At 44.1% G+C, this 23,145-nt stretch overlaps 2 protein-coding genes across 2 annotated transcripts in view; one reads left to right on the top strand and one right to left on the bottom strand.

Moving 5' to 3' along the window:
• The window catches only part of GALNT15 (polypeptide N-acetylgalactosaminyltransferase 15), a 35,649-nt gene extending 33,175 nt beyond the window's left edge, over positions 1 to 2,474 (top strand). Inside the window, exons 9-10 of the mRNA XM_056858006.1 lie at positions 1,248 to 1,388; positions 2,340 to 2,474. Of these exons, the coding sequence (XP_056713984.1) occupies positions 1,248 to 1,388; positions 2,340 to 2,474 (276 nt within the window). The remainder of the gene's footprint in view (positions 1 to 1,247; positions 1,389 to 2,339) is intronic.
• Positions 2,475 to 13,378: 10,904 nt separating this feature from the next.
• On the bottom strand, positions 13,379 to 17,324 carry DPH3 (diphthamide biosynthesis 3). Its single transcript, XM_056858010.1, has 3 exons — positions 17,204 to 17,324; positions 14,774 to 14,848; positions 13,379 to 13,495 (listed from the first exon to the last, which is right to left on the bottom strand). The coding sequence occupies exons 1-3, from the start codon at positions 17,309 to 17,311 to the stop codon at positions 13,430 to 13,432; spliced, it is 249 nt and encodes an 82-aa protein (XP_056713988.1). The 5' UTR covers positions 17,312 to 17,324; the 3' UTR covers positions 13,379 to 13,429.
• Positions 17,325 to 23,145: the final 5,821 nt, after the last annotated feature.

Genomic DNA, 23,145 nt, shown 5'->3' with positions numbered 1-23,145 from the left:
CCCAGAGCTGGTGTAAGTGACCTTGTGCCAGTGTCCATGCCACTTTGGACAGTGCAAGTGGCATGGATGCTGGTGCAGGGGTCACGCCAGCTCCTATACAGTTCCAGCCCCCTCTTCAGGATTGCATGACTACTGTTGCTGTATAGTTTTTTAGTGGGTTTTTTTTTTTAGTATAGATGTCTCATGGAAGTTATGTGGAATATTTATGGTATTTTATTGTATTATTTGGATTGTGGCTAAAGGTAAAAATGTTTTGTTCCACGAAAAATCAAAGTAATACACTCAGTACAGACAATACTTCCATGTTAAAATTTAAAAGTGTGCTTGCCTTGCCATATACAGATATAAATCATATAAAATGGGAATTAAAGTGTTTTGAAACGGACTTTACAGTGGGATAAATTTGGGATTATTATTCAGAACTCTCTCAGCCCACAAGGAGGCAGGCAATGGCAAACCACCTCTGAATGTCTCTTGCCTCGAAAACCCTATGGGGTTGCCATAAGGCAACTGTGACTTGATGGCACTTTCCACCACCACCACAGTGGCTTGGATCCTGCCTAGAATTTCCATAGATACAAAGGGATGAATGATTTTCATCAATTCCCTCCTTTCACAGGAGACCTCTGATTCTCCCACAAATAATTCCTTGTGCTCTCCTGTCCTGCAGCAGCAGTATTTGAGGGGGCATTTGGGGCTGCTGTGGGAGGGGGAAAATGGCAAAAAACGACCCCCCCCACACACACACACACTCACCCATGGAAATTCTAGGTGGGATCCAAGCCAGTATGTTGTAAAGGTCTTGGAAATATATTAATTAAAAAACTTTGCTAATTAAGAAATGCCTTGACCTGGTTAGCTCAGGATAGCCCTATCTCATTAGATCTTGGAAATTAAGCAGAGTCAGCCCTGATTAGTACTTGGATGGGAAACCACCAAGGAAGTCCAGGGTTGCTGTGCAGAGGCAATGGCAAACCATCTCTGAATGTTTTGAAAACCCTTAAAGTGCCTGTGATTGCACCCTGATTATAACCCAGAGTATATTCCTGGCTTCACATTTTAGTTTGGCTTAGTCCACATCTCACAGTCTCAGGAAAACACCACATCCCTTCCACATTAACTTGGGTGCAAAGCACTTTAAAATGCATTCTTAAATTGGTACATATTTGAGCCCCCCCCCCTGCAAGCAGGAAATTATTTCTTTAATATTCATTTTCTGCACTTCTGCTGTCCTTTTTGTTTCTTAGCACTTTGAATACAATGCCATGAAGGAAATCTGTTTTGGTTCTTCACAACAGCTGTGCTTTGATGTCAGGCACGAAAAAGTTGTCCTTCAAAACTGTTCAAAGGCAATGGAAAACAGCTCACAACACTGGGATATCGAGGAGGTAATTAATGAGTGTGCCCCAAGACAATGAATACCAGAACAGGGCTGGCTTCTGAGGCGATGTAAGCATGAAACTGTTCATCTGGGTCCTCAGTTATGATATTATTCAGGGTTCAAGAGGACCAAATTAACAATGTTCTTTTTCATCATGGGTGTAAGTAACACTGTGTGTATGAGGAGTTGCTACATCAACCTAATAGTAGTGCAACAGGGCAACACACTCCAAGTGGCTCACCTACACATTTTTAATGGAAATCATTTATTAATTACATGAATTATTTCTAGGCTATTCTCTGAACTGACCCTAGAAGTTAAAATGACTAAACCGAGACTATCATATTTTGGTCACATTATGAGAAGACAAGAGTCACTGGAAAAGACAGTCATGCTAGGAAAAGTTGAGGGCAGCAGGAAAAGAGGAAGACCCAACAAGAGAGGGATTGACTCAATAAAGGAAGCCACAGCCCTCAATTTGCAAGATCTGAGCAAGGCTGTCAAAGATAGGACACTTGGGAGGACATAGATTCATAGGGTCGCCGTGAGTTGGAAGCAACTTGACGGCACTTAACACACACACACACATTCTCTGAACCAACAGATTTTTGAGATAGCTTACAAAGACTCATTAAAAACTGGGTTGAATCTTATAACTCCATTCCATTAATAAGACTCCTGTCTGCCAAGTCTTCCTGTAAGACAAAAAGAATTCCTCCAACAGATAACTTTTTTTCTGCATTGGAGAAACTCTTCCTCTGTGAAAGGAAATCTTTCTCCATTGAAAAAAGACTTGCTAGAAGGAAGCCATAGGAACCAATGAAGTAGAATTGAATTTGGTTTTCCATCAGTTAAAATGCATGCAGCACAACACTAAGCACATTTGGGGCTGTTTTTTTAATTGTTGGCAATGTTGATGATCAGCTTAACTTTTTTTTTTTTTAATGTTTCTGTGCAGAATGGAATGATTGTCCATATTCTTTCCGGTAAATGCATTGAGGCCTTGAAGACAGACTTGTGTTTGCGAAAATGTAACAAGAAGGCCAATTTGATATGGCAGTTTGAGCATTCATTCCACCTAGATGAGAGATGAAATGAAGAGCTCCCTAAACCTGTTGTCGTTTAGTCCATTTATTTCCAGGCTGAGAGAAATGGAAAGAGGTCTGTGTCTCTTCCCCAAGCAGAAGATGAATAATGCAGACTCCAGGTTCATACAATTCTCCCAAAAACTAACCATGGTGGTTTGGTATGGCAGCTGATGCCCCGCTGTTCCCAGGAGTTGAGATACAAAATAAGTGAAATGAGGGTTGTTGATTTTTATTAAGATAACTTTTACGTAAAATTCTACATGCTTTCAACCTATCCAGAACTCTTAATTAAATGGAATGGCAAGATATAACGGTTTCACTTACATAGCTGCTGAACACTGAGGTTTGTCTTTCAAAGAAAGCTGGGAAACAAATACCAGGAGACATGTATTTATTTTAATATACTCCTTAATTTATTAAAATAAGTTAAAACTATTATTTTTGGAAGGTTAAGAATTTATTTTCAAGAGCATCAGCGTGACAAGTGAAGGCGTGACAAGTTCACTGTGATTCTGCCCCATGAATTTTAACATTTTATCAAACATTACCAAACCTCCGTTTCTAGGATCCAATAATAACTTTCTAAGTAACCTAATAATCACAGTTAGTGGATCAACACAAACAGCCCTGACTAATGATTAAATGGATCCAGCAAAAATATAAAACAATCTACAGCTAGCACAAATAATTCCCCCCCTTTTTGTGCTTCAAATACTTATTTTCAACCATTGCTGGTTAAAATAATATAAATCCCAATTTAAAGATTTTAAACAAAAGCCAAATATTTAAGATTTAAAATAAGAGAACTGATATATAAATTATGGTCAAGTTGACTTTATTTGCAAATGAATCATATATTGTGAATTTTATATCTGAATTGCTGATTAAGCACACAAAATGGAAGGATACATCAGGATTATATTGCACCAGCATACTATCAACATATTGGGGTACCTGGGTGTCTTTTTAAAATATCACTATTTTTTTTTTACTATGGGTAAATTCTCCTTTCTCCAAATAGCCATGGGATGACCATTGTGTGGATAAGCAAATCTCTTCAACTAGGCCACCCACATTTATGATTTAGGGTTCTGCAACGCCAAAGCAACACCAACATTTTTCAAAAAATCTGACTAGTCATATCGTCCTTTATTGGGTTAGCCCCTCCCCACAAAGTTGATGGCAATATCTGTGCATGTGCAGACATCACAACGTCCACGAAAATGTGTAAATATTGGCATCTGTGAGCAAAGGGGAAGAGGATAGTCTGAGGAAGAAAAGGAGTTCACAAGGGGGAAGGACAGCCTGCATGGGGAAGAAGAGAGGAGAAAGGAAGGCCCACGTAGAGGGAGAAGGAAGGGTAGAGAAGGGGATAGGAGACTTGCCCTGTGCACAGGTTACAGTGAATGCAGGTACATTCTGCATACACATGTGTGTGGGGCTCTTGCCCTTGGTAGGGTTGCCAGGGAGGTTTTGGGGGCGGAGCCGGGGAAGGGCATGGTTTGGGGAGGGGAGGGATTTCAATGCCAGAGTCCAACTGCCAAAGCGGCCATTTTCTCCAGGTGAACTGATCTCTATCGGCTGGAGATTGAAATGCCTCAGTTACCTCAATTGCCCAATAAAGTAATTCAGGAGCGGTTATCAGGATCAAACAGTTCTTTTATTGGCCAATAAAAGAGCAGCGCTTGTGGAAAATGCCCTTAAAGTGTCAGAGCGTTCCCCACCCAGAAGAAAGACATCGTGTTTTATAGAGTTTAGCATAGAGGGCAGTAATCAGAATTACGCAGAATATTACAGCCAATACACATTAGATTTGTGTGTGTGTGTATACAACCATCAGCATATCCAATTAGAGTGGTCTTTAAGGCGTTCACTTAGGTGGCTATATGATCTCTTAATGAAGAAACAAAACTTAACATTCTTATCTGACACTTCTGGTGTCTTCAACCATTGGTGTAGGCCTCGTTAAGGCGGCTAGTGGTACCAGCCGAGCAAAGATGATCTCACTGGCACCTGATTAGAAGTGGCTGCCAGCTTATGCTCACCCAGTGATCACACACTAGTGAATCTGAACCAAAGATTAATTCTTTACCCCTTATACATGGGGCAGCGCCTTTACATATGTGTGAAGAATATATATGTGCCTGATGTTATGCTCTTATATCTGAGCATAGCACCTTATAAACCTGTGAGTATTCATACATGTGAAAGAATATATGTTTTCCCATAAATGAAGTTTATAGGCACTTCAAGATCAGTTGTAATAGCAGGGGATCTCCAGCTAGTACTTGGAGGTTGGCAACCCTAGCCCCTGGCCCACTGCTTGCCCCTCCAATGCAACTGCTTCTACCATTAGATGGCCTCCTATGCCTCAGTGAGAAGAAGGGAAAGGGCAGCAACACCAGTAGGGGAAGGATTCTCAGCTACAACATCCTTGGCCTGCTTCTGGCCTTCTTTAAAGAACCATTTGGGATGCCACGCCCTTTTGGCCATTTCCATTCCACCCATGTGACCAGGAAGTATTGCAGGTTGGTGGAAAGTTCTCACTGGCCTGGGCATGTTCATCCTGCCCCCATCCATCCAACATTATGCCAGAGGCCTTTCTCCACCACCTGTCTATAGGGCTGCCTCTTACTTCAGAGGCCAGCCCTACCCCACCAGAGGCCTGCTAAGTTGCTCCTTTCCTCAAAAGCCAGCCCTGCAGCCCATCCCCTTTGAGCCCTCCCTAGTTGTCCTGTGGCTCAGGTAGGTGGCACCAGGCCAGCCTGAACAAGCGAGGTCAGGCTGGTGCGATCCCAACAGAGTATGGCCTGGCTGTCTGCTGTCATCATGGGGAAGAAAGGTGGGACTTATATTGCTGCAGGTGCTAAAGTTGGGTGGGGTCCTGCTGCCCAACAATGCTTACATCTGTTTGTTAGAAAGAATGCATGTGCATTCACTTTACAAATGACCAGGATCTGGATAAATGTGTTTCAATCACACATTCAGCTGTACTTGAATGTCACATGAGAATTACTCAATGCATGAATAAAGAATGAAGGTTACACTGTACACTGATTGTAGGTACATCCACTGTAACTTGTGGACAGGGCTACTGTGTTAGTAGGAAGCTAAAGCTGGAATGAGGGGAGTAGCCAGGAAGGGTAATGGGACTCCCCCCCCCCCCCAGCCCTCAGGGGTTTCATCCCACAAGGTATGCTTAATTCTGTGCTGGATCATCACCAAACTAATTCTTAAAGATACCTTGCTGCCATGTGTCATGATCTAGTGAACCTATTTCAGAGCCTGGATCACCCCTTTGGATTCTCTTCTGTATGTGCAGGAAAAAGCCCAGCATCCAGGATCAGCACTGTTGAGCGGGACTCACCTGAGGACTGACAATATTGCTTCCATCAGCCACTGATTGTCTCTTGGCTGGGTGCTGGGGGAGGGGGGCACTGAACCCAGTTCACTCACAGCAGATGGTTTCTTTCCCTACAAGATAATTGCTGACCGTCTGCACAAAGAGAGGCTCTTGAATGCAGCTGCATGAGCCGCTGCTCAAGAGAAGGTCTGGCTCGGGGCCATGGAGACCAGCCAAGACTATTCATTGTCCGTCTCCCTGAAATCAACTGGGACGTAAACACTGCAACTCCATTTATTTCACACTGACTTGAAAGCCTCTAGCTTTCTCCAGACTGTGTGCGAAGCGTACGCTCTTCCTGGTATATTATTTGACTTTGGTACTGCTTTAAAAGTCTCCTACTAAAAAGAGAAGGGGTGTGGCCACGCTAAGAAAACCAGTGCCTCCCCGCCCCTGCTTCAGTTCCTTGCTGGAACTATTTCTGGCTAATTCCCACAACCATCCCATTTGGAGACAGATGCTCTTCTCTCCCCACCCCAAATTAAATCTTTATTGTGCTGGATGGGGTTAGGGGGTTCACATTTGTCCCAGAGCTGTGTGGGCCACTTCCTTGGGTCTTTCTGCAGGGGACTTGGTGATGCTGGCAGGGCAGGAGGTCTTGGCAGGGCCCCATCTGCTCATGGTGTTGGCTAGCAAGAGGTTCTGTTGCAATTTTTTTAATATACAAGTGAAAGGGTTTCAGCCTCTCCCCTTTATTCCCATGTCTTTTCCTAACTGGGGTCTGCTATGCAGCTATTTTGCAGATGACAGAGCTGGCCAGCACTCATACAGGCGCCTCTCTGCCTTGGTTCCGGTATCCATCTACCACCAAGGGGCCTGTGTCATGCCATCTCACCCTCTTCCCCGCAATGACACAGCCCCACAAATTCCCATGCTTTCCCCAGGCAGTGCAGCTGATCTTCCTGACTGCTACCCCAGAATAGTGACTCTGACCCCTGTAGCAGGCAGGCTACAGATGGTCTGTAAACATCCATTGTGAGAACAAGCCATGGATGCATACATTATAACCTTTCTAAATATGTGATGAGAAGATCTCTCTTTAAGAGGAGAGAATGGTGCACAGCAGCAAGCTGACCTGTGCCATTTTAAAAGCAGAGCTTACCTCCGTCCCATCCTTTAGTGGTGATGGAGGAAGCATCAACTGGGACACCTCCTTGCAGCCACTCCACAGCCTAATTAAAACAGTTTTATTTTTTTCACCATTTTAAACAGGATGGTCCTAGGAACGTCACAAATCATGCTCAGGATATACTTAGGTTAAAAAAAATTAATGATTCAGCAGCAACCCCATGCCAACAAACTGAACATTTTATCTATTATTATCTGAACAAGAATCAAAGCTACATAATATATGACTTTTACTGTAACCTTTAACAGTACGTTGAACTGAATGCATGCTGTCCCCATCAGACAATGCACACTCAAGCCTTATCTCTAATTATGAGCTATAAACAGCTGCAGTCTCCAAAAAGATGAGATTTATTTATATAGACATCTAGGAGCTACATTTTTTTAGCAATTGCTGGACAAAGAAACAGGCACTGGGCTGTACACCTTGTGCCCTCCATACTTTATACTTCGCTTCATCTCCACTAGCGTGACTGAAATAACATTCCAGACAACCACTAGGAAAAGCAAACACATTACTGTTTGGCAAAGAGGCTTGATGGATTCATACTGTTAGCTAAATCTGGAAGGTTTCCTTGAGATTTGTACTTGAATGAAATGTACCATTCAGAAAGTTTTAAATTTAACAAAAACAAATAAAAACAAAACATTATTCTGCTGGTCTTTAAACTGATGGCAGATTGGGATGTTAAAAGAGCCCGGGAGTAAGCTGAGATAAGCAGCCTTTGCAGACCTGACAGCCCTACAAAGGACCTTTGCCTTGGACCTGGGCCTAGGGTTTCCAACCTCCAGTTAGTAGCTGGAGAGCTCCTGCTATTACAACTGATCTCCAGCCGATAGAGATCAGTTCATCTGGAGAAAATGGCTGCTTTGGCAATTAGATTCTATGGCACTGAAGTCCCTCCCCTCCCCAAATCCTGCCCTCCTTAAGCTCCACCCCAAAAATCTCCAGGTATTTCCCAACCCGGAGCTGGCAACTCTACCTGGGCGACAGTGGCAATGACGGGTGGCAATCACCTTCTCCTGTGCCTCTGCCAGTTCAGTCTCTGCAGAGCTTGCTCAACTCAGACCCAGATGGCAGGAGCGTGGGAGGAAGGAATGAGTAGTGAGTCTATACCTGCTGTTGCCTCAGGCTGGCTTCAAGAGACCCCAGCGGCACTGCTGGTTGGTGATATCATGACTTTGGCATTCGTACTTGCCATGAGTGCTGACCATTGCACATAATAATATGCATTGTATGGTGTAAACTACACCCCATGACTCATCGGTAACTTTCTAAAGGAAGTTGTAGAAGTGATATCTGATGCCAGTACTTCGAAGGAGAACCCAGGCATGCAGATAGCGTAGGATTTTCAACCACCAGGTGGGGTCTGCAGTTCTCCCAGAATTACAACTGATCTCCAGATGACCGGGATCAGCTCCCCTGGAGAAAATGAAAAGTTCAGAGGTTATGGCATCACATCCCTCCCCCATATACTATCCTTCCCAGGCTCCACCCCTATATCTACCGGTAATTTCCCAGGCTACAGTTGGCAACCCTATCTAGATAATCTGAAAGAATGGAGACTGTTTGGAATTAAAACACAATAGCTAACAGATACATAACAATGCTGAAAGTTTCTTCACCCATAATACAAGCATTCAAAATGCCATGGGCTAAGCACAAATTTTTACAAACATTTACCATAAGTAAATTTTTTCTTGCTGTTTCTTCTTGGCCACTGAACTTTTTTTAGGGGGGGGGGCTTAATGCTCAGATGTGGCAAGATAATGGTCAAAACTATGGCAACCCGACATTAAACGTTGATCCAGGGTTGCATGTTGAAGTAAATCTAAATTAACTTAAATGCATGCCCTAAAATAGTTCCGATTTAAACAAATATTGTTGACAGTGGCAGATTTCATGTTTTCCCATTTACTTTACAGCAAGATTAAGCGGGCCTGCAAAATATTTATATTGTCAACATTGTAGATTGCATAGTCTTTGGTCAATTTATCAAATAGTAGAAGCCATATTATTGCAGGTGCTGCTGACAGAACTGAATAGTTTAAAAAATGAATGAGACTAAGTACGCACATGCTTTGTTTGGTGTGGAAAGAAACCAAGGGTACAGCCCTGTTACACTTCAAAAAGAGAGAGCGCAAGGGAAAGCTGGCCTTCCTGAGTGGAAATTCTACATTTGGGTGGCCTTTTACAGACTGTGGGGGACTGGAAGATACGGCCTATGAATGAAGAGTTTGGCTAAACCTGGCAGACTGTCAAATTCTCCGTTGAGAAGATCTTTCAGTTGGCTAAAAAACTGACAGAATTTCTCTGGCTCATATTGGTGAATTATCAGCTCAGTGGAAAACAGGTCTCTTTCCCTGAAGAACTAAGAAGGCTTAGTGGAGAATTTTTCCAAATAGTTTCTCAAATTGCTAATTAATGTGACTGATTGCCATTTTAAAAACCTGTAATCCTTCTCGAAGAATTTCAAGAATCTTGGGGAGATTCAGAGCTAACTCCAATCAGACCTTCCAATATCTTTAATTCATCCAAAATCAGCTACTTGGGGATGAATTTGTATTGTAGCAGAGGTCCTGAGGCAGGGGGGTTAATCCTCTGCCCTGTGCCATTTCCTTAAGAAACCATCTCTCCCCAAACTATTAGACTTGGCAGAGGGGAAAGAGTTCTGTCTCTCTTCCCCTACCACCCCAATTAGGGCTAGTGGTGCCTTGGAAAGGCTGATTTCTACCCAGGAAATAGTGTGTGTATGTCACAGGAGATGGGGTGTACGTCAAGATTCCTGTGCCTTCAACAGCTGCACAACAGGCACAAATGTAGCAAGTTACATTTGTTGCCACAACATCTCTATGCTAGCACTCACCAAAAATTAAATACAGCTGGACCCCTTGAACTGCTTGCCTTGGTCTTGGGCAGTTTCCTGCTACCATAAGCCATTGCTGCAAACCAGTTGCCACTGGAGGCTGTTTCAAACAACTTCAGTGCGGAAACCATAATGTGTGAAATCACTGTAAGCATACAAGCTCTTTGTTAAATTCTACCCTAATCCTGAATTGCACATAGGTACCCATCCACTGCCCTGACTTGGATGGCCCAGGCTAGCCTGATCTCGTCAGATCTCAGAAGTAAGCAGGGTCAGCCCTGGTTAGTATTTGGGTGGGAAACCACCAAGGAATACCAGGGTTGCTGTGCAGAGGAAGGCCTCTGCCTTCAAACTACCTCTGTTAGTCTCTTGCCATGAAAACCCCAAAAGGGGTCGCCATAAGTCGGCTGCGACTTGAAGGCACTTTACACACACACACCCAATCTACTGCCTTTTAGACAGACAGCCTTAGGATTCTGAGCAATCCTATGCAAGACAATTCAAAAGGAAAGTATTCTTAGGATTGCACTAAGTATTCTTAGGATTGTCTAAAGACTCTTACAGAGACCCAGTCCACTTGCTCTTAGAGACCACCTGCTTCCTCTCCAGAATGCTAAGTATATGAGAACTCTGGAGAATGCTGCCATGTAGGATAAAAAGTACGAAACATTTGCTATGTAAATGCGGAAGAATATAGACTTCAAGTGTACATAGCCACAACCACCTTTATCTTACAGATCAGTCATTGGTATTCTAACCAGTGTGGTATAGTGGTTAAGAGCAGTAGACTCTAATCTAGAGAACTGGGTTCAATTCCCTGCTCCTCCACATGAAGCCAGCTGGGTGACCTTAGGCCAGTCTAAGAGTTCTCTTAGAACTCTTTCAGCCCATGCGGAGGCAGGCAATGGCAAACCACCTCCGAATGTCTCTTGCACTGAAAGCCCTATGGGTTCGCCATAAGTCAGCTGTGATGTGACAGCACACACACACATGCATACACTTTCAAGCATGCTGTTAATACATGATGTCAAAGTGCTGGATCAATTATTACCCATATTAACTGCAAGTCAGCGTGACCTGTCAGAAATATCAGAATAGAGGCTACCCTTGAGAAGCGTTTGCAAACTTCATTTGGTACAGAACGCTACAGCCAGGATGTTGACTCACTCGTGTCTTGGCTCATCTACATAGACTCCCAATTTGTTTTCTGAAACAATTCAAGGTGCTTCTCTTGACCTTCAAAGCCCTATAGAATTTGGGATCAACATACCTGAAGGACTACCTAATCCCTTATCAACCTGGTCAACCACAACAATCTTTTTCAGAGGTCCTGCTTTGGGTGCCCCCCCCGCTTATGAGATTAGGCAGGTGGCAACCCAGGAGAGGGCCTTCTTGGTCATGGCACCAAAGTTCTGGAACTCTTTCCCCAGGGAGATTTGTCTGTCTCCTTTTGTTGCCATTTTCTACCAGTGGGTGAAGACTTTTTTGTTTCATTTGGCACTCCCTCAGTAATCCCTCCTTCCTAACCAATGTTTTGGTTGCTGTTTTTATGCTATGTATTTTAACTCTTTTAAAAATTGTTTGAATGAAGTGTGTGTTCGGGGTTGCCAATTTTAATGGTTTTGAAATTTAGTTTATCATGTATGTTTTAAATTGTTAGCCACCTTGGTTGCCCTTATAAAGGCAGAAAGGCAGAATACAAATTTTGTAAATAAAATAAAAAGTGACAACTCAAGCAAACTACAGGTTAGATCCTAGAACTTTTGCTTCAGATTTTGCATCACCAGTTCTCTGAACACCTCAACCACCTTCTTTCCCCACTCTGCAGCCCATTACAATCTTTTATCTTCCCTTCCCTAAACTACCATGATTATTTCTTTATCCCTTCAAAAGGTATTCCTGCAGGTTCATGTCTCAGCAATCCATTTTTCTTTCTGTATCGCTTCATAGTCTTCCGGTTCCACCATGGATCTCTCTGAACCTTCAATACTTATGGTTGTGTACAGCCAAGGTTTCAGCTATTCCAGTGGAAAGCACATTTTTGACACTTACAGGTTTCATAAAAGTATTGACATTAAAATATAATTGTGAAGAAATAATACAATGGGTGAAGGTATAATTATCTTAGATTTGCCTCAGCTTTACTGCTAATGCAGCAAGTAAAGCATCAAAACGCTTACTGAAGAGTTCTGCATAACCTGGTTTGGCAAGTCACTAGATTGTCATGACCTTTCAGGGAAGTGTCCACTATGGACTTGATGGAGTAACAGCTACTTTGCTGCTTGACTCCAAAAGATTCCCTAATGTGATTGCTTGAGAAATGTAATATTTCACACACATACCCAAGTTTCTAGTCAAACCCATCCCAGTGAAGCTATAATATAGCATACTAAAATTTAAAAACCTTAAGCTTTATTTAAAATATTAATTAAATATTTCTAAAAACAATATAAAAGCAGTTTCTTTAAATTCTGTTATGAACACAGTGTTTTAGTGCCACCTATAGATCACCAAAAGCAATTGCCGTCAGCACACTGAATAACAAGTTGGGGTGTGTGTGTGTCAAAAGTTGATCTTGAAGGCTGGCAAAAATGGCTCTATAATATTCAACCAGAAGTTAATCACATGGCCTGGTTTATATACTCCAGTAATGGGTTATCACAGTGAAGACAGATGATGAACCAGCTCATACTTGCCCATACTTTTAAGATGCAAATTATAAAACATTAATTGGAATTTTGAATATTTAAGTTGTACTGAGACAACATCTCATCAGGAAGTAGTCCAAGAAAAACAACCTACAATGAACTTCCAAACAAATTATCTCTACAATAAAGCCATTAATGGAAATGGCTAATACCTTTACAAATATTCTTCTAGAAAAGTTTTAGCAGAATTGCATCCTGAAACTGCAAATCCAACTGAAAACGTTAAGTCAGCTGACTTAGGTGAATGTAACAATGCATAAGATCCGGCTGCATGCTGTTTGGAAACACCCAAGCAGCTATTGCCTTTGCTTACCCACCAAGACGGATGGCAATATCCTAGTTAGCTGACAAATTTGTCCAAATACAATGAGTTTGACATGAAGCAACTTTGTTAAATAAGAGACCTATGAGAAAATTGGTACAAGCTTAATTTCAACTAATTGGGCCTATGATACAGACCACAGCTCCATCATTCACAAAATGACTCAAGTAGCACGGCAAACCAGCATCCTTGCACTTCGGTTCAGGACCCCCTGCGTCATTCTGAACACCATCAGGCAGGATCCTGGATCTGCAATCCACTGATTGTTTGAAAGTATTTGCCAGGCTTAAAATAAATACGCTGGGCAATTTCAGCAACTCCGGAATTTTGCCTGCTTCCATTGCATGCCAAAAAGATTACCATGTCTTTAAATATAGTAAGCATCTCTAAAGGCACCAAAACACACCCAATGTTTTTGACAACAGTTCTTTCTCTCATAGTACAGAAGTAGCTTATGAGAAACAATCATGCATCTTCCGCGTAGATTCTGCTTCCCCATCTTTCACGGATAGCACAGTTCACCAGATGACCATCAGCATTTAACCAACTCCTTGTTTGTGGTAGGCGCTGGGACTTCTTCACCACACATAAATTGTTCCTAAAATTTTAAAAAAGGATAAGATTCACACATTTTTCAATATAACACCATCAGCCTCTCATGTGGCTAACAAGGAAAAAGAGACGTGCATTGTAAACAGAAGAGAATAAAATTACACTGAAAGCATGCTGCTCCTCAAATAATTACATGTACGAGTTAATTTGAGACCGGCACTAATAATATACCTGCTTCCACATCCATTTAATATGCCAAGTTAATTTTAATGAAAAAACAACCTCCAGAAAGAGTGAAGCTATGCAAAAAATCTTTTTCTTTTTTTAACTACTGCTTACCTAACCCCAGCTCCTCCCCATCATAACAATACAACCCGCAGCCCAAAAAATATTTGAAAATACCTGAGACTACAGCTGAAATCCTATGCGTGTTGATTTGGGACTCAGCAACTCTGTCAAACTTACTTCCAAATAAGCATAGGTGTAACCTATACAGCTCGACTGAATTTCAGGGGTAACAAGACTGACTTAAGATTTGGAACTGCAAAATTCATCCTCCTTTCCAAATATTTTACCTCTCTGCTGGGCAACAAGCAAGCCAGGTCCACGAGAGTGACGTACTGTGCTTTTCCATTCCTGAGCTGAGCGGGTGAAAGTTGTTTGGAGGTGTGCAAGGGGCCGCGCAAGTGTCCGCACCACTTGTGCTGCTGCGACCGGCACAGGTGTAGGCGTTGGGGCACAGACAGCAGCATCCAGGCACAGCCCCGGGACACCGGCTCGACCTCCCATGTGCCATCGTCCCAGGGGGTGTTCCCAGGGCAGAGCTGCCTTTAGGTGGCCTCCTAACCCCCTTTCAGGCTGGGAACGCCCCCTTGCCCTTACATCACCTTTTTAGGTGGCGTAGCTCCGTGGAACGCTAAGGAGCGGTTCCACTGGGCTTGCAAGTAAGGGCAGCTTTCTGCCTTCGGGGGGGGGGGGCGGCGCTGAATCCTCCCTTTGGAGGCAGCCTGGCTGCGCTGCCTCCAGCGCAGCCCCTCCCCTCAGGAATGGGTTGCCCATCATACATAGGAAGGTACATACACAAGCGCCCTCATGTACAAGTGGAAAACCAGAAAATTTAGAAAGAAAGCTAACGACAACACACACATAAATAACATCATCTGCAGAATTTCTGGACCATCAAGACATTGCTAACTATTGCTGTAGCACCACATAACATGCAAATCATTACCAGAGCTGATCGTAAGGCAGATGTGTTTGAGCAAAGATGAAAAAGCCACCCTCCCCAAACAAAACAAGGCTATAAAAAGTGTCCATCCCTCACCTTGTCATAGATTACTTTCACTATAAGTGAACAACTAGGGCAGGTGGCCACATCTTCACCATTCTCCAGATCCTCCTGCAATAATATAAAAAGCATAATTAGGCCACAGACAAGGCAGAACACAGATTACCCATACAAACTGCAAGGATGCAAGAGGGAAACTAGGGTCAAACACAGTCCTCCTCCATTCTTGATGGAGCAGAGTGCTTTGTGGTTCATGACAAGAGCGTCCGTTCATTTCAATTCTCCATCAAATGCTGGATACAAGACTCAAGAGTAGAAAAGCATGTAGAAGGAAAACAAGGAAGGACCAAAGCAGGAGCAACAGCCTCAGAGGAAACAGCTCACATCGTGGTACCCCCAGATTGAAAGGCCCTTCTCAAAGACCAGCTGTGCTGGTTAGGGGTAGTCCTTATCTCCCTCCTTTTACTAGGAAAAGATTTGGCAGCAGCACATTCTGCTAGGGATCATAGTGATCCTGTCACTGTCATATATACCCTGATACTATATTTACTCAAAAGGAAGACAATCTTGAATGTAAGGCGATTCCCCTTAAAAATACACTTTTTAAAACTGAACATAAGTGTAACTTGTATGCAAACCTCAGACTGCCCCCTCTTTTTTCTTTTCTTTTGATGGCATAACTGGGGGGGGGGTATTTTGCATCAGACTGAATACTGTAACTTTTAGAGTGCATTGTGTGTGCACGCGCATGCATGCCCTTAAGTCACAGCTGAGTTATGGCGACCCTGTAGGGTTTTCAAGGCAAGAGACGTTCAGAGGTGGTTTGCCATTGTCTGTCTCTGCGTGGGCTGAGAGAGTTCTGAGAGAACTGTGACTGGCCCAAGGTCACCCAGCAGGCTTCATGTGGAGGAGTGGGGAATCGAACCCGGTTCTCCAGATTAGAGTCCGCCGCTCCTAACTACCACACCAGCTCTCTAGAGCACATTGCTGCAATCCAGTGTGCATGAGGCTGCCCATGAAGGCAGTTCAGCAATATCAGTAAGGCAAATGCAGCTGCACATTAATTGGCTCAGCACATTTTAAGCACTTGAAGGGACTGTCTCTTCATGGATGTGACCCAGGTGGTGAAAGCAGAGGGCTGAGAGGTAACAACAGGCATAAACCGTATCCATTGCCTCCTATCATGCTGCTGGTATCTACCAATTTAGCACCACAAGGGGCCACTTGAGCAGCGAACTGGCTGCCAAACTTGGTAACTACACAACCCATGTTACACCAGTGCTGAGGAGCAGCACTAACTACCATTTCACTTCTGTAATAAATTAAAGATTCTGGCACTGACATCTAAAGCCTTCTAGAGCCAGTGTGGTGTAGTGGTTAAGAGCGGTGATCTGGAACGTGGAGTCTGATCTGGTGAACTGAGTTTGATTCCCCACTCCTCCACATGAGCAGCGGACGCTAATCTGATGAACTGTATTTGTTTCCCCACTCCTACACTTGAAGCCAGCTGGCTGATCTTAGGCTAGTCACAGCTCTCTCAACCCCACCTACCTCACAGGGTGTCTGTTGAGGGGAAGGGAAGGGAAGGTGAGTCTAAGCCAGTCTGAGTCTCCCTTAAGCGGTAGAGAAAGTCGACATATAAAAGCCAACTCTTTTTCTTCTTCTAGAACATGAAATCAGAACACCCTCAGAAATGAGGGGAAGTCAAATAAGATAGATTTGTAGTGATTAGACAAAGATTGTTTATGTTATACAAATATGTTAACTGAATGATGAAACTAAGTGTGATATAAGTGGAAAGTAATAAAAAAATTAAAAAAGAAAAGAAATGACTTGTTGCATGCCAGCTTGTCAGGCACCAAGGCATTATTATCTTTTCCAGTGACTCTTGCCTTCTCACAATGTGACCAATCATACAAGGTTCAATCCCACCAAATTACATGGGACTGACTCCAAAATTAGCATTCAGCCTTAAATTTCCACCGCTCCCAAACCCTGCTGGATCAGACTAAAGGTCTACCAAGGCCAGTTTACAGTTTCCAAGAGCAGGAAGCCAGGGACACCGTCGCCCTCTCCCGCTACTGGCGTTCAGAGGTAAGCACCCTCTGGTCATGGAGATTCTAAGGTAGGTAAAGGTCCCCTGTGCAAGCACCGGTCCTGACCCATGGGGTGACGTCACATCCTGACGTTTCCAAGGCAGACTTTGTTTACAGGGTGGTTTGCCAGTGCCTTCCCCAGTCATCTTTCCCTTTACGTACTCATTTGACCGGCCTCGGAAGGCTGAGTCAACCTTGAGCCGGCTACCTGAAACCGACTTCCGTCGGGATCGAACTCAGGTCGTGAGCAGAGCTTTTGACTGCAGTCCTGCAGCTTAACACTCTGCGCCACGGGGCTCCTATGGAGATTCTACTTAGCTTCTATGGCTCAATAACCAACCAACCCCCCCCCCCGCCCCGAGCAGTTTACCCGCGTGATGAGGAAGCGGTCCCCGCACGGACACGGGTAGCTGTAGGTCTCGCTCTCCTCATCGTACTCGAAGTCCTCAATCTCCACTTCGTCGTGGAACACGGACATGCCGGGCAGCTCGCCCCGCCCTACGAGCGTCCCGCACGCACGGCCGATCAGGGAACGTCATACGTGCCCACCTACGTGCCCGAAGCCGCCATCTTTTGTGAGGGGTCGGTGACGGAGGCGAACCGCGACTACCAGTTTCACAGGGATACCGTGTCGCATTTCATTGACGTATTGCGAATGAATAAGACAGCCAACCATATGGGGGGAAATGTACGCGTGCGTCGGAAAGGCCGCGTCCTTCTGCCGCCTCGTGGATAATCGTGAGAGGAGAGCCGTGAACGAAAAAAAGGAGGAGCGAGAAAACAACCGGCGAAAACAGAGGAGTGAAAGAACTTGAACTTCCGGTGTATTGCCGTTGCACCGGAAGTGGGCGAGGAGCGGCCACGCTCTATCCTTGGTTATCCCTATGGTGGAAATCGCTTTGATTTTTTTCTTCTTATAAATTTTTATTAGTTTTTATAATAAAAAAAACATAACAAATTATAATCACATAAAAAATGAACCAAAAAAATACCAAGATATAAAAATACAAAAAGAGCACTTTGAGACTTTGTATTGGAATTACCCGAGCATGGGAGCCTCGTACAATCTGAGGTCGGAAATGCCCCTTAAGGACGGAGATGCCCATCAAGCACGCGCCTCTCTCCTTTCATGGGGGGGGGGGAGAGAGAGAGAGAGAGAAAGACCCGAACGCGCATGCGCCCCTTCTCTCCCCCTTCCCCCCGAGGCTCGCGTTGGGGCGGCTGCCGGCAGGCCCGGCCTCGGAGTCACCTGACCTCCCACAAGATGCCGGCCTTTTCTCGCTTGGCAACCGCGGGGCCGGAAGTCGCGTCGCGGATACCGGCGGCTTTTCCTGAGCGGGGGCGCCGCTGGAGGTGCTTGTAGCCGGCGGGGGGAAGTAAGTGCCGCCTTCGTCCTGGGCAGGGGGAAAGGCGCCCCTGAGCGGGAAGAAGAAGAAGCCTCTCCCAGTGTGGGGCTAGACTCGAGCCCGGTCGCCCCTTGTGTGTGTGAAGTGCCGTCAAGTCGCTTCCGACTCATGGCGACCCTAGGAATGAAAGTCCTCCCAAGTGCCCTATCCTTGACGGCCTTGCTCGGGTCTTGCACGTTGAGGGCCGCGGCTTCCTTGATGGAGCCCGTCCATCTCTTGTTGGGCCTTTGTTTTTTCCCGCGGCCTTCAACTCCTTCGAGACCAATACAAGTTTTCGAGAATTAAAGCTCCCTTCGTCAGACTTTCAAAAGCTCATTTCCCGAAAATCTTGTGGGTCTCTAAGGTGCTGCTGGACCCGCATCTAGCTCTTCCGCTGCAGACCAACACGACTCTGGAACTGTCTTCCACTGTGGTTTCAGTGGGAGCTGGGTGGTGGGTTCAGCTATGGAAGCTCCCTTGCGTGACCTTGGCCAGTCACTCTCAGCCTAACCTGCATGGTGGGGTGGGGGGGCCTTAGTATAAATGTGTGTGTGTGTTAAGTGCTGTCAAGTCGCTTCCGACTCATGGCGACCCTATGAATGAAAGTCCTCCAAAATGTCCTATCTTTGACGGCCCTGCTCAGATCCTGCAATTTGAAGGCCGTGGCTTCCTTTATTGAGTCCGTCCATCTCTTGTTGGGTCTTCCTCTTTTCCTGCTGCCCTCCACTTTTCCTAGCATGTCTGTCTTTTCCAGTGACTCTTGTCGTCTCAAATACGACAGCCTCAGTTTAGTCATTTTAGCTTCTAGGGTCAGTTCAGGCTTGATTTGATCTATAACACACTGATTTGTTTTTTTGGCAGTCCACGGATAAAATAAGCAGCCTTAAGTTCCCACTGGGAGGGAAAGCAGGGCATAAACATATGCATCAATAAGATGGTGGTAGAATCTAGTCTCCCTGGTGAGTGCCTCTTTAACTAAAGGCTTTAATCCTGTACTTGTTTGCGTAGGCCTATTGGGGGAACCTTGTAATTCATCAGGGCTTTCTTTTGAGTAAATACATACAAGGCTGCTCGGTAGATATAGTTTTCAGATGACCCTTCTGTCATTTGCAGAGACCAAAGACCCATTTCCCCCCTTCGTTGCCTTCCCTGGTGTTATTACTGGGTTCTTCATCCACTGCCCCCTAGCAACCTGTGAACCCCCACCAATTTAAAATGGTGTGTGAACCCCTAAATCCAGCCCTGTACCCTCCTTAGACATGTTGCACAGACCAATTGCAGAGTGAGAGTGGCAAGGCGTGTGTGCTTTCTGAAGGCTTCTGTCTTTTTGCATCCTGAAATAATAGTGAGAATCACATCAGCTACACTGTAGAAGCAAGCTTTTTGTTTTCTGCACAGGGGTTGAAAGGTAGAAGGTTGCTGATTTTATAGGGCCACAACTCAAAAGGCTCTGACCCAACTTCTAATGTAACTCACCCCTTCACTGGAAGAGATTTTGTGCTGAAGACAACAAGAAACTTCTTTATTGGTTGATCTAGGTAGGAGCCAGCTGAACATGGGTGGGAGGGGGCCTAGAAAAACTTCCAAAGCCATTCCTAGACGTAGCAAATGACCAGCACGTCACAAAACCTGAAGTTGAAAATTGCCATTGGCTACTGTTGTCTCTCAATACCAAATAGCCACTCTCTCAACTGAATACATTGGAAGGAAGGATTAACATTTGTACAGTTTTATAGTTGAAGTAACTATGATGTCTATATGGGCCTGTACCTGCTTGGCACCTGTTGTGACCTCTGTCACCTATATGGGTCAGACTAGCCACTGGCTTGCCCTTCCTTTACTGTTGACACCTCGGGTAAAATCTAACCCCTCTGTCTCTTGTGGCATCAACCTCGGAACTCACAAGGGTGTATTACAGTAGTGTTCCAGGTAGCTGAGGCAGGTGGATAAGGACATGCGTAGACTCTCTAATTGAATAACTTTATTTCTACAAGACACAAGCTCAGGGTGCTACATGAACAGATCTAGGTGCACCAAGCAAAATAAACAAAAGGAAAGTTACTAACTAGGTACTTACAATCCATGGTATAGCAGGTATTTGTTAGTTGTATGATGCCCCCCTCCCTGGTGCATCTGCAGCCATCTTCAGCATCATTCCCTTGGGTCATCCTTCATGGCAAAACACACAGGAGAGACAGCTCCCCTGACAAATGCCCCAAACCAACAAACCCAGACAAAGGACCACCAAGTCTGGCCTGTACATTATATTTCTAGTTTGCAGGTTAATTATTTCACCATAAAGTTTTTTACAAAAATCACAATTCAAATAATTCTCAATAATTGCCTCTAAAGTAACAAAACAATCACTGACATCATCCTCAAAACCTCATATGTATAATAATAAAAATTGACTCATGTATTTAAAAAAAATCTCCAATGTACTGACCAGGCCCGACTCCAGGCACCATGCTTCTTCCAAGATCTTAAGTAAAACATGAAAAGTAAAACAGTTGTGTGTTAATAAAGAACTTATGATCACACCAATGCAAATACGTGTGCTAAATACTGATAAATGCTGGTTATTGCAGATTAAAGGAGTACACCTTCAAACAGACAACGAAAATAATCACAATCCTCTAACAAACATTTCTGGAAATACAAATCAATACCTAAAATATAGCACAGGGTTGTCAGATCGTTTCAATAAAAATACTGGACTTAAGATAAAAAATTTATTGACCCCCCCAGCATTATTATACATTTAATCTTTTTTTTGTTAATCAATTAGAGATCACAACCAACCATTTCAGCTTATATAAAACATTGCCAGTGCCAATTAATCATTACAAATAAGCAAATGCAAATAGAACTGGTCCTAATTTTTGCCATACCTGGACATTTTACTAGACAAGAATATAATAAATTAGGTCAGTAAGATAAGTTGACTATAAATAAACAGGTATATCATCCAAGAGGCAAAATGAACACAGCCAGGTCTGGCTAAGGATGACGTGCGAAATGAACTTTAAAAGTTCTTATCAGCATACAGAGAAGGGCAGTGTGGCTCAGTGATTAGAGTCTTGTACTGGTCCAGGGGAGATCTGGGCTCAAATCCTCATTCTTGCCACAAGGTTCACTCGGCGACTTTGTGCCAGTCAGTCTCTCTCTGACAGGATTTTTGTGAGGAAATAATCAAGAGGGGGTATGCATGCTGCCCTGAACTTATTGGAGGAAACAGCAGTGTAGAATGTAATAAATAAAATATAGAATACATGTAATATATAGCTGCATAAAAGGAATGTTTTTTGTAATGAATAGAACTCTGTCTTCCAACAAAGCCAATGGCCTATGTTACAGGCAGACCAAAGAAAAATACTACTTCAGGTATAGCCAACTTATGAAACTCACTACTACATGATGTGGTATTAGGAATCACCCTAAATTGCTTTTAATTAAAACAGGAGAACTGGACAAAGTCATGGTGGGCAGATCTATCAATGGCTAGTAGATTTCTGCCTATCTACACCTGGTTACAATTTAAACTCTGTCCATTCTACCTGCTGCAACACATGGGGGTGGGCACCAGTGATCAAGATTGTGGAGCTGGGGAGAATGTTAAGGCCTGGCTTGTGAATTGACAGGAAGATGAAAAAAAAACTTATGTAAGACCAAGAAGAGCCTCCAATAAATAATTCATACCTGGGTATGAACATAACTTAAATCTTCCTTGAAGTACAAAACAGTAGGGCAGCCCAGTGTGCCAGAGATTTGCTAGGGGCCTTGGGAAAGGCTCTGGGCTTCAGCCGTGATCCCCCATCTGTGAATCTGGATTAACACCAATCTGCTTCATGGTAAAGTTTTTCTATTCCATTAAGTTTTCAGGTGCCATATTAAAATACTTGCAGTGTGAGTTGCTGCCTTTGTCACTCTTCAGGGTTTGGCAGTCTCCCCAGGATCTCTAGAATGTAAAACCCTGATTGGGTGAGTGGATGTATTTTTCTAATATCCCTCCTGTCAAGGAGTTCCAGCCCTCAATGCCTAGCACCGAGGAGTGGGAGGCTCCTATCTGGGTCAGAATGCAGACAGCCTTGCCACTTGCAGGGCACCTTGCCAGCCTCCGCCAGGCAAAGGGACCCAAATAGGCAAATAGACAAAAGCTGCTGCTCACACACGACGCTTCACTCAGAGCTTCCCCTCTGAGTTTAGCGGGTAGATCTGCCACCAGCCCTTCACAAGGATTACACTTAGCAGAGCCTAAGGGCAAAGCTTCTGCCAGCTATTTAGCACCACAATAGCAAACTCGCCCTGCAAGGTAGAGACCTAGCAGGGGGAGGCTTTACCTTCAAAAGAGATTACAAACTGCGGTAGCAAGCCAAAGGCTTCAGACACTCAGATTTAGCTTGGAACCACCAAAAGCAAAAGTCACAAACTCCAATTTTAAGGCTAACAAGTTTATTAAGAAGAGTGCAGTTTCGCAGCAAAGGTTCAGAGAAGCAAGCAAGCAAAAATAATAAAGCATATTCTAGCTACACATTTCAGCTTAGGCAAGTTTGACAAGGCATTCAAAAGTATACGATACCAGTTCCACAAGAGGTTTCAAGTCAGCATAAGTTGGTTGTTTCGAGTTCCAAATAATTCCATCATAGGTTCCCCCTCAGAGGGCAAAAAACAACAACAAGTGTTGGTGAGCTCAGGGAATGGACCAGCCATTTCCCAAAAGACACACACTCTACAAGGCACCATGGTCTACTTTTATGCTAGAACTTCAAAGGCCTGGCCAGTACCAATTGAAGATCAAACCATAATCATAAACCATTGGTTGATTGGATTGCAGATCACATTCAGCTGGCCATGTCAAGAGTGCAGTTTGACTGCAGTATCAAAGGCACCTGTGACATGTCAGCCGAGATAAGAGTGATTTGTTGCT

Source organism: Euleptes europaea, chromosome 11 (genome assembly GCF_029931775.1).
Source record: "Euleptes europaea isolate rEulEur1 chromosome 11, rEulEur1.hap1, whole genome shotgun sequence".
NCBI classification, from domain to species: domain Eukaryota; kingdom Metazoa; phylum Chordata; class Lepidosauria; order Squamata; family Sphaerodactylidae; genus Euleptes; species Euleptes europaea.
This window is presented reverse-complemented; position numbering and strand designations above follow the sequence as displayed.